The following is a 14,827-nucleotide window of genomic DNA, read 5'->3' on the forward strand; positions in this document are numbered from 1 at the left end:
ACAATAAGATGCACAAGACATTATGTTGAAAAATTAGCTTTACAACTTTGGTGGGGGGGGGGGAATGGGAGAGCATGGATGGTAAGGGGAAACAAAGGAGGAGGCAACAATGCTTAATAAGAAATGTACTCGGGGCTGGGAAGGTGACTCGGTGGTAGAGTGCTTGCCTTGCATGCATGAGGCCCTGGGTTCGATTCCTCAGCCCCACATAAGCAAAAAGAAAAAAGCCGGAAGTGGTGCTGTGGCTCAAGTGGTAGGGCACTAGCCTTGAGCTGAAGAGCTGAGGGACAGTGCCCTGGCCCAGAGTTCAGGCCCCACGACCGGACCCAAAAAAAAGAAAGGAAGAAAGAAAGAAAGAAAGAAAGAAAGAAAGAAAGAAAGAAAGAAAGAAAGAAAGAAAGAAAGAAAGAAAGAAAGAAAGAAAGAAAGAAAGAAAGAAAGAAAGAAAGAAATGTACTCATTACCTTGCTCATGTAATTGCAACCCCTCTGTATGGTATTTTCTCAATAAAAAAAACTTATTAAGAAAAAAATGAAAATGAGCTATACAGTTTATGGGTGGGGATTGGAGGGGAAATCAGGGAGAGAGCAAGAGAAAGGGTGACATTGTTTAAAAAGAAATGTCCATACTATCAGACATATGTAACTGCAACCCCTCTTACATCACCTTTATAATAAGAATTTTAAAAAATCATGAAAAAAGAAAAAAGAAAAGAAAAAACTGTTAAGTGTAGAGATGCACCCCTGTAACCACAGCTACTTAAGAATAGATTGTTCAAGGCCAGCCAGGGCAAAACATTTGCAAGACTCATCTCAACCAACAAGCCAGGCACTGTGATTTGAACTTGTCATTCCAGTACGCAGGAGACAAAGATATGAAGATCGCAGTCTAAGGTCAGGCCCAGACAAAACAGTGTTGCATTATTGCAAAACATGAAGCAAAAAAGGCTGGAGGCATGACTCAAGTGATGTAATGTCTGCCTTATAAGCACAAAGCTCTGAGTTTAAACCCTAATACTCCAAAGGAAAAGGAAGAGATGGAGGAGGAGGAGGAAAAAGAAGATGAGGAGGAGGGAGAGGGGGAGAAGGGGGATAAGAAAGGAGAGGGAGATATAAAGGAGGAGGAAAAAGGGAGGGAGGAGGAGAGGGAGGGAGAAGAGGAGGAAGGGAGAGGAGGAGGGAGTAAGAGGAGGAGGACGAAGAGGAGAAGGAGGAAGAGGAGGAGGAGGAGGAGGAGGAGGAGGAGGAGGAGGAGGATATATGCTACTGCCTCACTACCATAATCACCACTACCACTACCCCTGAGCCCAGGAAGGTAAGGTCACATGGACTGATGTGAGGAGGAGTTGAGTAGGGATGGAGTGGGACATAGAGAGTAGAAATAGGGCTGAGAAGCCCCAGGGAGGCACTGAAGGACTTCCGTGGAGGAGTCTGTATACTGTTCAGCCAAACGTTCCTTGTCTATAAATTAGAGACCTGATCTTTAGCTTATTAATCTGTTAGGTATTATCATAGCGAACAATAAGAGCAATTTTAGGGGTTAACATGAGCATTCAATGGTGCAAAATATGAGCCTGACTGGTAGTAATGTCATTGTCATCATTGTCACCATCATCATCATCATCTTCATCTTCATCATTATCATCATTATCTAGGGTCCAAAACAGTGGCACGCTTTCCCCGCATATTAGAACTAGCCTTTCTCTAAATCTATCTGAAGTCTCAAGACAAATGACAGTGGTTACGAGTCACAGGACTTGAATAGCACATCTGGTCCAATCTATTGTGTCAGAGGATGTGTGTAGGAGTGTGTCTAAATGTAAGTTTCCGCAGCCTATGTCACTACTGAAATGTCATTTAGTGCTTGGCAAAATTCACAGAAAATATTACATGGACCTTCCAAATATGGTCCAGGAACCAATTCCCTTCTGAGAAAAGTATAGGGCCAGGCCCAGAGGCATTTAATGGGTATGAGCAAGCATTCGGGAGTCCATCATTTGAAATGAATTACTTATGTTAATTGGCTAGTAACGCATTTTGATTGCGAGTTAGAGTGCTAGCCAAGCCCTACTGGAATGTCATGTATTTTCCAACCTAAAATGTCACCATTGTAGGTGACTGTCACAGAGAGCCCCAAGAAAGCAATTGCAGTATGATATCCAGTTCCTGTGTGGCTGGAGCTGTGTGGTGCTGGATTTAATACTATAATCTGGAACATGTTGATTTGGAGCAATATGCATGATTAGGTGGCTTAATTACACGTTGTAAGGGAAGCTGTGACCTTTCCAGTTCCATCCTGGAGGTGGCTTGTGTTACTGGCAGGAGAAGACAAATGTGTGTGGAGGGGGTGGGGGGAGCTTGACAATCACAATGTGCCTTTGTGTAATTATTCAAGTACATCTAATAATTGAAAAAAACTAGACAGCTGGGCACCACTGGCTTGTACCTCAGATCTCAGCTGAGATCTGAGGATCAAGGTTCAAAGCCAGCCTGGACAGAAAAGTCCATGAGATTCTTATTTCCAATTAACCACCAAAGGGCTGAAAGTGGAGGTTCGGCTCAAGTGTTAGAACACCAGCCTTGAGCAAAAAAGTTAAGAGATGGTGCCCAGGCACTGAGTTCAAGCCCCAGTACTGGCAGGCACACACACACACACACACACACACACACACACACACACACACACACACACACACACACACACACACACACACACACACACACACACACACACACCTAAACAATGTCTTAGATATGAGTAGCCATCTCTTGCCCAAAAAGAAAAATTTGTAAGACTTGAACATTACCATTACCAGACATTTGCAAATGCTGAGCTTACAGCATCACATTGACCTGAGCAAGTCTCCTTCTTAAGCCACTTTAGGAAGCAAACCCAACATTAAAAATTTAAAACATGTGATTCTTGCCTATCAACCCATTATCTAAAAACATTGTGGCTAGTAATTATGCAATCATCCCATACGTCATCAAAAATTAAAATAGTAATATAAATCTTGCCATTTGCAAGATGTTTCACATGAAAACAAATGATTTACACGATCATTGTGATGTTTGAATATAATGAGAGGAAGCAATATAAGAGAAGACAAAGCAGGCAGGGGTCATTCACCCAATTTTACAGGTGAAATAGCAAAGCAGGGAATATTCGGTGGTCTGCATTATTAAAATTAGGACATAAGCCCAAGTTTGTTTGGTACCAAGCCACAATTTCTTTCCCCTCTGGGGTATTATAAAGCCTGAGGATGAGACCTACAGTTGTGAGATACATTAATTCTGCCAAAAACTTGTGTTGTTTCTCTACTGCATGTGCCGCCAAGATCCCCAAGAATGGAATGAAATGGCTTGGCACCTTCTGTGCAAAGTTATCTAAGGGTTAGACTGGGGCTCCCTGCACAGAACAGATGGAGTTCACTAAAAGGGAAACTGTTACCTAGACAACCCAGACCCCAATCTTTTTCCCTCTAATAATTGAGGTGAAAGGTATGTTTGGGATCTAAATTGTGGATGTAAGTGACTTGATTGGCTCTATGGCTTTATATTTGAATGCAATCACACATAAAACCATAAGACTGAATAGTCTTTGTTCCAAAACATAAATTACCTCCAAAGCAGCATCCTCTGGGTCCTTGGCTGTTGCTCTGTAAATGACTGTGCCCAAGGCAATGTCTTCTACAATATAAATCTCAGTAACTGTCAGGAAATGAACAATAGATAAGGTTGAATGAGTTCCATCGCTATGATGATCTTAAATTCCTCACTCAATACTACAGTTTAGACCAAAGTTACAGCGTTATGCTTGCTCAGTACAGGGGTTTGCACAGCTTGATTTCCATTAAACCAATTATATTATGAGTAATAATGATAGACATCACTTATTAAGTATCTGTTACATGTCAAGCCTGGAGGAAACAAGTTTATACATTTAAGTAAGAGTATTGTTGAACGTTTAGGGCTGCTTACTAATGGCTAAGCACTTAACATAATTGATTATTATTATTATTTCTACCTTAGTGAAGTTTTCAAAGTCTGAATTACAGACTTCAGGTTATACAGCTAATCCATGAATAATTATCTGATTTATTTATTAAAGTTTTCTCTGTTTCCATAAAATGTGGGATGCCGATAGATAAACCTAGGACCTCACATAATGTAAGTACATGCTCAACCACTGAGCTACATAGCTACATCCCCAGTACTGTGTGCCAGTACTGGGGCTTGAACTCAGCACCTCATGTTCTCGCTTGGATTTTCACTCAAAGATGGTGCTCTACCACTTGAGCTACAGCACTGCTTCAGGGTTTTTGCTAGTTAATTGGAGATAAGAGTCTCCCAGGCTTTTCTGCCAGGGCTGGCATTACACCTGATCCTCAGATCTCATCCTCCTAATTCACAAGGATTACAGGTGTGAGCCACCAGTGCCCAGCTCCTGTATGCTTTGATGGCAGTAGGATCTACAAACTACCCTTCCGCAGCTCAGGAATGTTGGAATAGTGTGAGACACCCAGAAGGTCCATCCCTGCTGCTGCCCACCCTCACGCACCATTTTGCCAAGGAAGTAGAGGTATTTCTGGACAGCAAAGAAGTCCACAAGGTCTGCATGGACTACAATCCTAACAGTGGTCTGGTATATAAGGAAAAGTTCATGGAACATCCACACACAGGAGTGTGCATGGAGCTCATCTTTTTAAGAAGTCAGAAGAGGATAATTAGACCTTGGATCTTCCCAAAGGTTTATCATCTATTGAGATAAGGGAAAGAAGGGAAACTAGCACTTACTGAACACTTACTATAACGCTTGTCACTTTAAAACACTGCACCAGGAAGTATCATCAAGACAAAATTGATATCTCTGCTTAACCAATCGGAAGTTGAGGCTCACACAGGCCAAAATAACTCAGCCTAGTTAGTAACCACACCAGTGTTTGACCCTCACCTGGTCATGTTTATAATAGACAACCTGAGTTATCCATATGAAGGAACAAAATATTTGACTACTAGAAAGGGACAGAGGGTGAGAGAGTCAAGAGTAAGAGGAGCCAGGTACCAGTGGCTCACACCTATAACCCTAGTTACTCAAGAGGCTGAGATCTGAGGATCACAGTTTGAAGCCAGTTCAAGCAGGCAGGAAAGTCTGTGAGATTCTTATCTCCAGTTACCTAACCAGAAAACCAGAAGTACCTTACTTATGTAACTGAAACCCCTCAGTACATCACAATAAAAAAATTTTTTAAATACTTTTTTAGATACCAACATAATTTTATTACTGGATAACCAGCACAAGCAAGTTCCAGGATGTTATTATTTCCTAAATAAACCAATTCTCCTGGAAAATTAAAAAAAAAACTAGAAATGAAGCTGTGGCTCAAGTGGTAGAACACTACCCTTAACAAAAAAATGCTCAGAGACAGTTCCTAGGCCCTGAGATCAAGACCTAGGACTGGCACTGCAAAGGGAGCAAGAGTAAGACAAATGTATGGGGAGGAAAAGACATTGTGCTTAACCACACAACAAAGCTTCTAGCTTAAAGATTCAGATAAATTGCTAATTAAATAATCACACAGGTAAGAGAATATTTAGTCTTTAAGTATAGTATCAAACAAATAAGTTGATAATCTTAAACATTATACAAGTTATTTCACTATACCTAAAGTAATCCACCTAGAGCTCTGAAGACAGTGCTTAGCATATAGTTAGGGCCACTAAATATCAGCCTGCTTAATCAGTACTGGAGTTATTAGTGTTTTCATGTCAGACTTACAGCCACGATGTCCTGAGAGCTAATAGGACACGACATAATAAACACGACATAAAGCCTACATCTGCGTCCAGAGCCTTCTTCCCACAAGAGAGGCTCTCCATACCTTGATCTCCCTGTGCCAGGGCTCCAGTGAAGGTGGGTGGTTCATTCACATCTGCAATCTGGATGAGAACCATCTGGGATGCTGTTGCTCCTTGGTTGTCTTTGGCATAAATCACCAGGGAATAGAGTGCCACTGTCTCAAAGTCCAGCATGGGTACTCCAGTGATAAATAACTGGATTAAGGAAGAGCAAAACAGTGAAGCCAGCTCCTGGCTTTCTAAGGAGATATAAATCTCCATGTGTGTGTGTGTGTGTGTGTGTGTGTGTGTGTGTGTGTGTGTGTGTGTGTGTGATTTTTATGTCTATCATATAGATATCTAATACCAATCAATTGTTTGTTCTGTTTCATTTTCTGAGATTGTGTCTCATTATGTTGTCTGGACTGATCCTGAACTAGGCTCAAGTGATCCCTCAGCCTCCCAAGTAGCTTGGAACTACAGGCATCCACCACTATCCCTTATTCACTCAGCATGTTTTTTTTTTCTTTTTTTGGGGGGAAGAGGGGGGTCTCACTATAGAGCCCATATGGTTCTTGAACTCACAGTGTACCTGACTCAGCCTCAAAAATGCCACTAAAACAAGCTAGGAGTCAGATTTCTCTTCATGTAGTTCTTCCCCCAGAGAACCCTAACTAAGTCAAATGCCTATGACAGATGCCAAATCTATGGTCCTATATTTCATGGTTCTTATATTTAAAATCTACACTTGTGCTTGTACCAATGTATTTAAAGTCTATTGCTATGCTATAAACCATCAATTGTTATGAGGATACAGTATTGCCTGAATCTGACCAATTAGTGTGTGTGTGTGTGTGTGTGTGTGTGTGTGTGTGTGTGTGTGTGTGTGTGTGTGTGTGAATGTGTGTGTGCCAGAAGGTGGCCTTCTACCACTGGAGCCATGCCTCCACTTCTATCTTTTTGCTGATCAGTTAGAAATAAGAATCTCATAGATTTATCTATTCAGGCTGGTTTTAAAACATGATCCTCAGATCTCAGTTTCCTGAGTATCTAGGACTATAGGCATGAGTCACCAGCACCTGGCTGACCAGATCTTCCTACATATCCATAAAATAAATGGATCTTGATGGTCTATAGGAGTTTTAGAATAATTTGGCACACTATAATGTCCTGAGGAATGAAGGTCAAGTTAATCACCTGCTGTAGACGGTGAGTAAGGCTGATAAGTTTATTTTATAGCCCCCTGGTACCAAGTATTAACACTGCTCATCTACATACTTACATCCCACAGGTGTGTAGACCTACGAGCTAGCACGAATGGATGCACAGCAGGACTGGCATTAAGAATCACGGGGTCTCCCAGCAGAGAAGTGTGAGGCGAGACAGACACACTGACCACAGCAACCCGGCTGTGTGCAGAGGCATTTTCTGGGACAGGGCTGCGATTCTCAATGGCAAAGTTTGGAGCAGCGACAACATCTTAAAAGAAACACAAAATTTTACTTCTAATAAGTCTTTTTTCCCACATTTTGAAACCACAAAGGAAAAGCTTGATAAATAGTGAGCTCAGGTTTTTATTTTCTACAAAGCTTTTGAAAATTAGTTGAGTTGGCTTGGTAGAGTCAAGGACATGAAAACTTAGCTTTCTTGCAAGCTAATAAGTTAGCCTGCCATGATTGCCTGGATATAGGTAGAAGACATGCGACTTCTGGCTCAGAGATAAAAGGATTTCATGACCAATGTCACCAATGTAATAAGCAGTTTGCCCTGCATCTTTACATTCTTTCCCTGGTTCCTCAAGCCCAGGACTCAGGTCCTGGGACAACCCAAGCTGTCTTTATAGCAGAAACCCAGCACCTGCCCCTGCTCTCCATGTTCACCTCTATATGTGTTGCTTACCGAGAATATTTCTGACTCTGCCCAGGGAGCAGGTCAGCCTTGAACAGAAAAGAGTCACTGCCCCTGGAAACAACCCCTCACCTAGTGGGCCACATGGGTGTGGTTTGCAAATAGCTCAATGTCCTCGCCCTTACACTGGGTAACTCCAAGATGGCTTCTACACCAGATTCCTGAATTCCTCAATTGAACCAAGCTCTCCTTGCCCCCAGATGAACATGACAGACAATACACCCTGAATCCATTGCTTGATCTCTCTTCCTAATCCTCCTATGGTTTATTTTCCCCTAGGCTCATCTCTCAAATAAATGACTCTGGAATGCTTCTTGTGCAGTTGACTTCCAAAAGAGTCCACCCTCAGGCAATATCATATAATCATCTTTTACAATGCTCAAGATTGGGTACCCTCCTATGGCTCAAGGTTGCCATTGACAACATGGACCTTAAAGTGAGTAGCCATTTTTGTAGATGTTGTCAGCTACTTTTATAGGAAATACAAAAGCTAGCCATCTCATCAACATGCTAGAAATCGTCATGAAGATTTTTGCTTTCCTCTCAGCCTTAGGATACCCATCATTCACTCTCAGAATCATAAGTGTATTTTGTTTAGCTTTCTGTTGGCAATAGTTACACTCTGATTTTTATCCAGCTGTAGAAGGGACTGATTCTAAAGCAAATGGTTGAATCCAACAGTTAAGTGGTCTTATGAAGTCAGTTCCTGTAACCATGAACCAAAAAATAGCACTTTGAAAAAATGGGTTGGTTTTATGCATTTAAAAGTTACATTTTGGGCCTAGTACCAGTGGCTCATGCCTGTAATCCTAGCTACTCAGGAGGCTGAGATCTGAGGATCACGGTTCAAAGCCAGCCAGGGCTGGAAAGTCTGTGAGACTCTTATCTCCAATAAACCACTAGAAAATTGGAAATGGTGCTATAGCTCAAGCAGTAGAGCGCTTGCCTTGAACTGAAGGGCTGAGGGACAGCATTCAAGACCAGAGTTCAAGCCCCACAACCAACAAAAAACAAACTTTGGTCTGGGAAGTTGGCTCAGTGGCAGAGTAAGCACTTGCTTACATGAGGCCCTGGGTTCGATTCATCAGCACCACATAAGCAAAAAAAAGCTGGAAGTTGCTCTGTGACTCAAGTGGTAGAGTGCTAGCTTTGAGTTCAAGAGCTGAGGGACAGTGCCCAGGCCCAGAGTTCAGGCCCCATGACCGACAAAAAAAAAAAGTTACATTTTAAAATTTGGGGCTTTGGGTTTTTTTGGTAAAGCTGCAGTTTTATTACTTTTAATCAAATAATAAAGTATATAAAGTAAATATAATTAGATCTATATATTTCTTCTTATCTTATCTAGTTACCACTTACCACCAAATTCCTAAAGTATTTATTGCTAAGTTTTTGGTATATATCTTTCCAGAACTTTCTAGGCCTGCCTGTATGTGAATACAGATACATTTTTTGTGAGATGCCTATACTGGGTCTTTGATTTTAGCACCTCACAATCTCACCTGGCATTTTTGTCATGGCAACTTCTCTACCACTTTAGCTACACCTCCAATTCAGCTTTTTGGCTGATTGGGATAGTCTTCGGCCTTTTCTTACTGAGCTGCTTTCAAACCCAAATCTTCATATCTTAGCCTCCTGAGTAGACTGCAGGTGTGATCCACCCACACCCAGTTTAGATAAAATTTGAGGGGGAGATACAATATTTTTTGAATTATCCTAAAATAGTTGTCTAGAGTGATTTCAACTCAACATACCCCTTTCATAATTTCCCCCCATCTCTCCCAACCCCACCCATTCCCTCAGTTATCCTAGTTCTATTTTGACATATATACCTTGAATATTATGACTACATTCGCCTACTATTGCTTTCTCCATTCTTCAATTCTTCCTCTCCTTGATCTTAAACATCATCACCACCACCACCCCTACCAATAACACATGTTCCAGCTTCCTGGTATTTATTCTGTTAAACTATAAGTTGGTTCAAAGGAGTTATACCTTTGGAATCTTCCCTGCATAGGACCAGACTTTAGTTCATATGTTTGTTTGTGTATGCATGTCTATGAGCCTATATAAATTTACCTATATATTTGTAATTTGGATCTACCATATGAGAGAAAACATGTGTCCTTTGTCTCTCTAAGCCTGACTTAACATCATTTTTCTAGATCCATCCATTTACCTGCAAATGACATAATATTTTTCCTGATGGATGCATAAAATGCCATTGCACATAGAAATACATACCACATTTTCATTTTCTTAAAAAGATCTTCTTGTTCATAGCTTCAGGGCATCTTGTGTCTTCTCCACAGTACATAGCATGCAGCCCTGCCTCTTTCTTCTCCTGGCTCTGACATCTACAGTATACTTCATCTTCAAATGCCCACCATGTACATCACATATAGTCCTTGCTATTACAGAGACGTTCTCATAAATCTTTAGAACACTATGAATTTCTGCAGGATAGTCTCCTAGAGGTGGAAGGCTGGCTCTGAGATTTCAAATACTGGTAGAAATGGCTGATTGTCTTCCAAAGAACTTGCCCTGACCCTGTCTGTATCAACTGCATTTGAGAAAACATTTTGACTGACATGAGCTACAGCCACAGGGCCTATAAGGACATCAATGACCCACAATCAGAAGGGATAAAGGAAGTAAAAAAAATAGATTATCAAAGAATTTATTTCAAAGCTCTATGAATCAAGAAATACTAACCTGAAGCAGCAACCAACATGAGAAGTAAATGAAAACAGGACATGGTTTACTTGAAAGTCTGCTGGTCTTCAGAGGCACTGTGTTCAAGCTCCAGCCTTTGCTACCTCTAGGGCAGATCGCTGTCTTGGTGAGGAGTCCTCAGTCTGGGGAAGGGGTAGGGAGACTGTAAATCCTGTCTCTAGGCATCATGTACACATGGCACAGTTCTTCTGGAGAAATCTGTAAATTGACACCTTCTCTCTCTAAGAGGCTAAGTACTAGTAAGTTGATTTTGCTTTAGGCCAGATTAAGAAGAAACCCCCAGTGTAGATTCCCCAACTACAAAAATTTCCCAAGTTCCTGGTTCAGCTAGGGTAGCCAGAATTCATTAGATTTATTTTACACGCATTCATCTTCAAAGGATTTCTGTTGACTAGTGACTCCAGGTCACTGAATTCCTCACTCTGTGTTCTTCACAGACCCACAATCTCAGTTTACCAAGTTTGCAGAGGGCTTACAAGTTGGTAAGCACAGCAGATTAGAGACAAGATGCAGAAACAATCTAAGCATTGGCCGAGAGCCAATTGAATGCTGGCAAGTCTGTTAGAAGGTAGAGGAGCAAGCTTCAGGACCACTGGTGAGAAATTACTCTTTGCATGGAAAGTTAACACAAAAACAGTCAGGGGGGCACAATGTTTGCCTTGCATGCATGAAGCCCTGGGCTCCATTCCTCAGCACCACATAAGCAGAAAAAACCAGAAGTGGCACTGTGACTCAAGAGGTAGAGCACTAACCTTGAGCTGAGGAGCTGAGCAACAGCACGCAGGCCCAGAGTTTAGGCCCATGACCGGCAAAAAAAAAAAAACAAAAAAACAAAAAAACAGGGCACCATGAATTGGTACCCACAAGCTAACCATGGCTTACAGATTTATAGGTACAATCTTAATGTTCAATAGCATGTGATAGGCTCAGAATTCTACAGTGTGCCTCACTTCCCACCTCTCCCTAGTACATCCCACTGTTTCTCACATTTCCCTCCATAACTCCTGTGGCGATTCATGTTTGCAATCTCTGATTCAGAGGTTTCAATCAATCACTGTCTCTATAGGAGTCCACTGTCGTTATGACTACTGAAATAGGATTATGCAATCTCATATGTGTTCAACAGAAAGATCATGTTGAGAACAAGGAAGATTGTGTTGGGATCAGACTTTGTCCGGCTCCGGGTGGTTCTTTGGCTTTTCAGAAAGACAATTACAAAGTTCAGAGAAAGACTGCATGGGGATGGCGCCAAGCCAAGTCCTGTAAAGGATGGTGGAAAAGGAAAGTAGACTGTTGGAAACCTTGAATGGGTTCTCTTTCTCAAGTCCTGCTGATTACTCCTTAATTAAACCATTATAACTTCACAAGTGGACCACTGTAACCCTGGACTTCCTGCCAAGTATCTGCCCTCTCTTTTCTTTCCCATATCAAATGATCTCAGTATTGTGTTTCCTAAAGGTTCACTGATGGACACTTGTCAATATTCCACACTGCCAACATCTCCAGCCTCTACTAACCACCTACCAGGTGACCTGCAACAACCACTTTTTCCTCTATAATGTGTTCTCCAAGCTATCTTCGTAAAACATAATCCGTATGCTATCCCTAGGTTCACACTACATTGTTCTTCCTGCCTTCTGCCATGCCTGGTCCAAATCAATTAGTGAACCTCTGTATACATAGTTGTCTATCCATAAGCCACCTCATCCAGACTTAATATACTTTGTCACCTTTCCAGTGTGAACTGTCTCATGTCAAATACTACCTTGTTAAGAGGTCTTCTTTGCAAACTATCCATTCCTGGTCCTCTCTACCTAGCCTGTCTTCTTAGAGCTTCCCTCTAGAAACCTCTCTCAGTGCAGGAAACAATGTATCTCTTTTGAAACATGTTGAATATGTGGGTTTTCTATCACAACTAGAATTGCTGGCCAGAGATTCTAGTCATTTTCTTCACTGACCAATCCCATTGCTCAGAATAAATACATATGGGCTAGCTCCTTAAAACTTTCAATAACTTCCATTGCCCTGAAGATCAAGACCAAAAAGTCTAAGACTCAAATAGGTCTGACCTTGCCTCTCTCCAGATAGTCATAGAGATCATGTCTTGCCTCTACCCTTGCTTCCTGAGACATTGTCTCCTCCTCCTTCTCCCCCTCCTCCTCCTCCCTCTCCTCCTCTCCCCCTCCTCCTCTTCTTCTTCTCTTTCTCCTCTCCTCTTCCTCCTCTCCTCCTCCTCCTCTTCTCCTCCTCCTCTCCTCCTCCTCATCTTTCTCTTCTCCTCTTTCTCTTCTCCTCCTCTTCCTCTCCTCCTCCTCCTCCCCAGACCTTCGCATAGCTGATTTTCTCTTGCTCACTTCTCAAGTCCAATGCCTTTTTTTGTCACTCCTATCCAAAGTTCCTCTCACTTGTTTTTTATTCCACTTCCTTTTACTTTCTTTACCACATTTACCACTGTCTGAAGTTTGTTTCAGCATTTTCTTGTTTGTTGCCAGCATTTCCCCTAGCCCTTTAGGTTCTGGGCTCAGAGATGTTTGGTGTGTTATTCACTACAGCACTCCTTGGCATCCAGGCCAATGCCTAGCAACCATTAAGCAGTCAAATATTTGTTGAATAACTGAAGGACTAAATACAATGGGAGGTGGTGGTTACTAGTCTTATGTTACATATGAAAAAAAGAAAAGTCAAATAATTTAATCACTTGCCTGGGACCCATGGCTTAAAAGGGTAACGCTAGAATTCAATACAGATCTAGCTCCATGCTGGCATCTGCACACTCTGCACACTCTTTTTAGCTTCATACATGCATCAAGACTCTTGCAACCTATATGAGTTGTTAGAAAAGTCACAGAGCCAATGTTTCATCCTCTTACATATGCATAGGTGCACAGAGGCACACAATAAAAACGTAAAATTAATTAGCACAAAATTAATCACAGTCATCCAGATATTTGACTGAACAAAACAGAATAAAGACAGCAATACTCATCACTGGGTGAAAATAAACAAACAAATAAACACCAGTCTGTAGTTGAAGAATTGCACACTCATTCATTCAGTCAGTTAAGTGCCTAAGATTCCAATGGATGAGGAAAATTGGACCAGGTAGGAAGAAAAATTCCATTTGACCATGTGTATCTGGAGTACTGTCTTTCCTTGCAAAGGCAGAATTTCTATTTCACTTGGACCTGTATGGAACTCTGGCACTAGGAGCAATCCCATTGTAGAGATGAGAAACAAGCACTGGCAAGGTGAAGTAAACTGACTGGGTTCTCACAGCTGTGCTGGAACAAAAACCCAGAGGTGCCTTTCCCCTTCTCATCCCCTCAGCGTCACATACTTTTGCTTTGTTTTGATGCTGGAGGTGGAGATTGAATACTGGGTCTCATGCATGCTCAGTGCATGCTCTGCCACTGACCTCCTTTCTTGGACTCTTTTCTTTCTTTCTTTCTTTCTTTCTTTCTTTCTTTCTTTCTTTCTTTCTTTCCTTCCTTCCTTCCTTCCTTCCTTCCTTCCTTCCTTCCTTCTTCTCTCTCTCTCTCTCTCTCTCTCTCTCTTTCTTTCTTTCTTTCTTTCTTTCTTTCTTTCTTTCTTTCTTTCTTTCTTTCTTTCTTTCTTTCTTTCTTTCTTTCTTTCTTTCTTCCTTTCCTTTCCTTTCCTTTCCTTTCCCCTATGTCACAGTACTGAGTTTTGACCTAAGGGCCTTATACTTGCTAGCAGATGCTTTCCCACTTGAGTCAAGCCTCCAGTCCCTTCATTCTTTAGTTATTTTAAGGTAACATCTCACTTTTGGGGGGAGGGGACCTTAGGCCATTTTTAGACTGCCATCACTCTATTCATGCCTCCCATTAGCTAAAATTACAGAGGCTCACCATTATAGCCACCTCATTGATTGAGATGCTGCCCCACTAACCTTGTACCCTTACTATCCTTGAATTGTGATCCTCCTGATCCCCACTTCCTGAATAGCTGGGATTAGAGACATGTGCTACCATGTCTAAATCCCTTGATTCTATTAAAGCACTTCACGCCATTATTGGGCCACACAAAACTCTCACTGTTCTAAATGTATTCTGTGGAAATCAATATTACCGGGGGATGGAGGGTTGTTAGATAGGTAAAATCTTGGATCCTATCCTAAATATAATATATGGCATTCTGCATCTTAGTAAAGTCACTAGGTAATTCCCACACACATGGAAGCTTGAGACGCATAATCCATATTCATGAAATAATATATTAATGAACACAAGTCCAGACAGCGGAGTCATCTGTATATCTCCCAATATCTTTCTAGGGGAATTTTCTTTCTTTAAGCCTCCAGTTAGATATGAACAATTCAAAGGCCC

The 14,827-nt window shown here is 41.6% G+C and overlaps 1 protein-coding gene across 3 annotated transcripts in view; it reads right to left on the minus strand.

Moving 5' to 3' along the window:
• LOC138824540 (cadherin-related family member 3-like) overlaps positions 1-10,685 on the minus strand; it is a 59,198-nt gene extending 48,513 nt beyond the window's left edge. For all 3 annotated transcript variants that reach the window (XM_070018401.1, XM_070018402.1, XM_070018400.1), the window contains exons 1-4: positions 10,461-10,685; positions 7,120-7,316; positions 5,882-6,053; positions 3,622-3,710 (exon numbers count right to left, since the gene is read on the minus strand). In XM_070018401.1, coding sequence (XP_069874502.1) covers positions 3,622-3,710; positions 5,882-6,053; positions 7,120-7,316; positions 10,461-10,503 — 501 coding nt within the window. In that variant the 5' untranslated portion in view covers positions 10,504-10,685. The remainder of the gene's footprint in view (positions 1-3,621; positions 3,711-5,881; positions 6,054-7,119; positions 7,317-10,460) is intronic.
• Positions 10,686-14,827: the final 4,142 nt, after the last annotated feature.

The sequence above is a fragment of the Dipodomys merriami genome, unplaced genomic scaffold (genome assembly GCF_024711535.1).
Source record: "Dipodomys merriami isolate MVZ:Mamm:240054 unplaced genomic scaffold, mDipMer1.0.p SCAF_13, whole genome shotgun sequence".
Lineage (NCBI taxonomy): Eukaryota > Metazoa > Chordata > Mammalia > Rodentia > Heteromyidae > Dipodomys > Dipodomys merriami.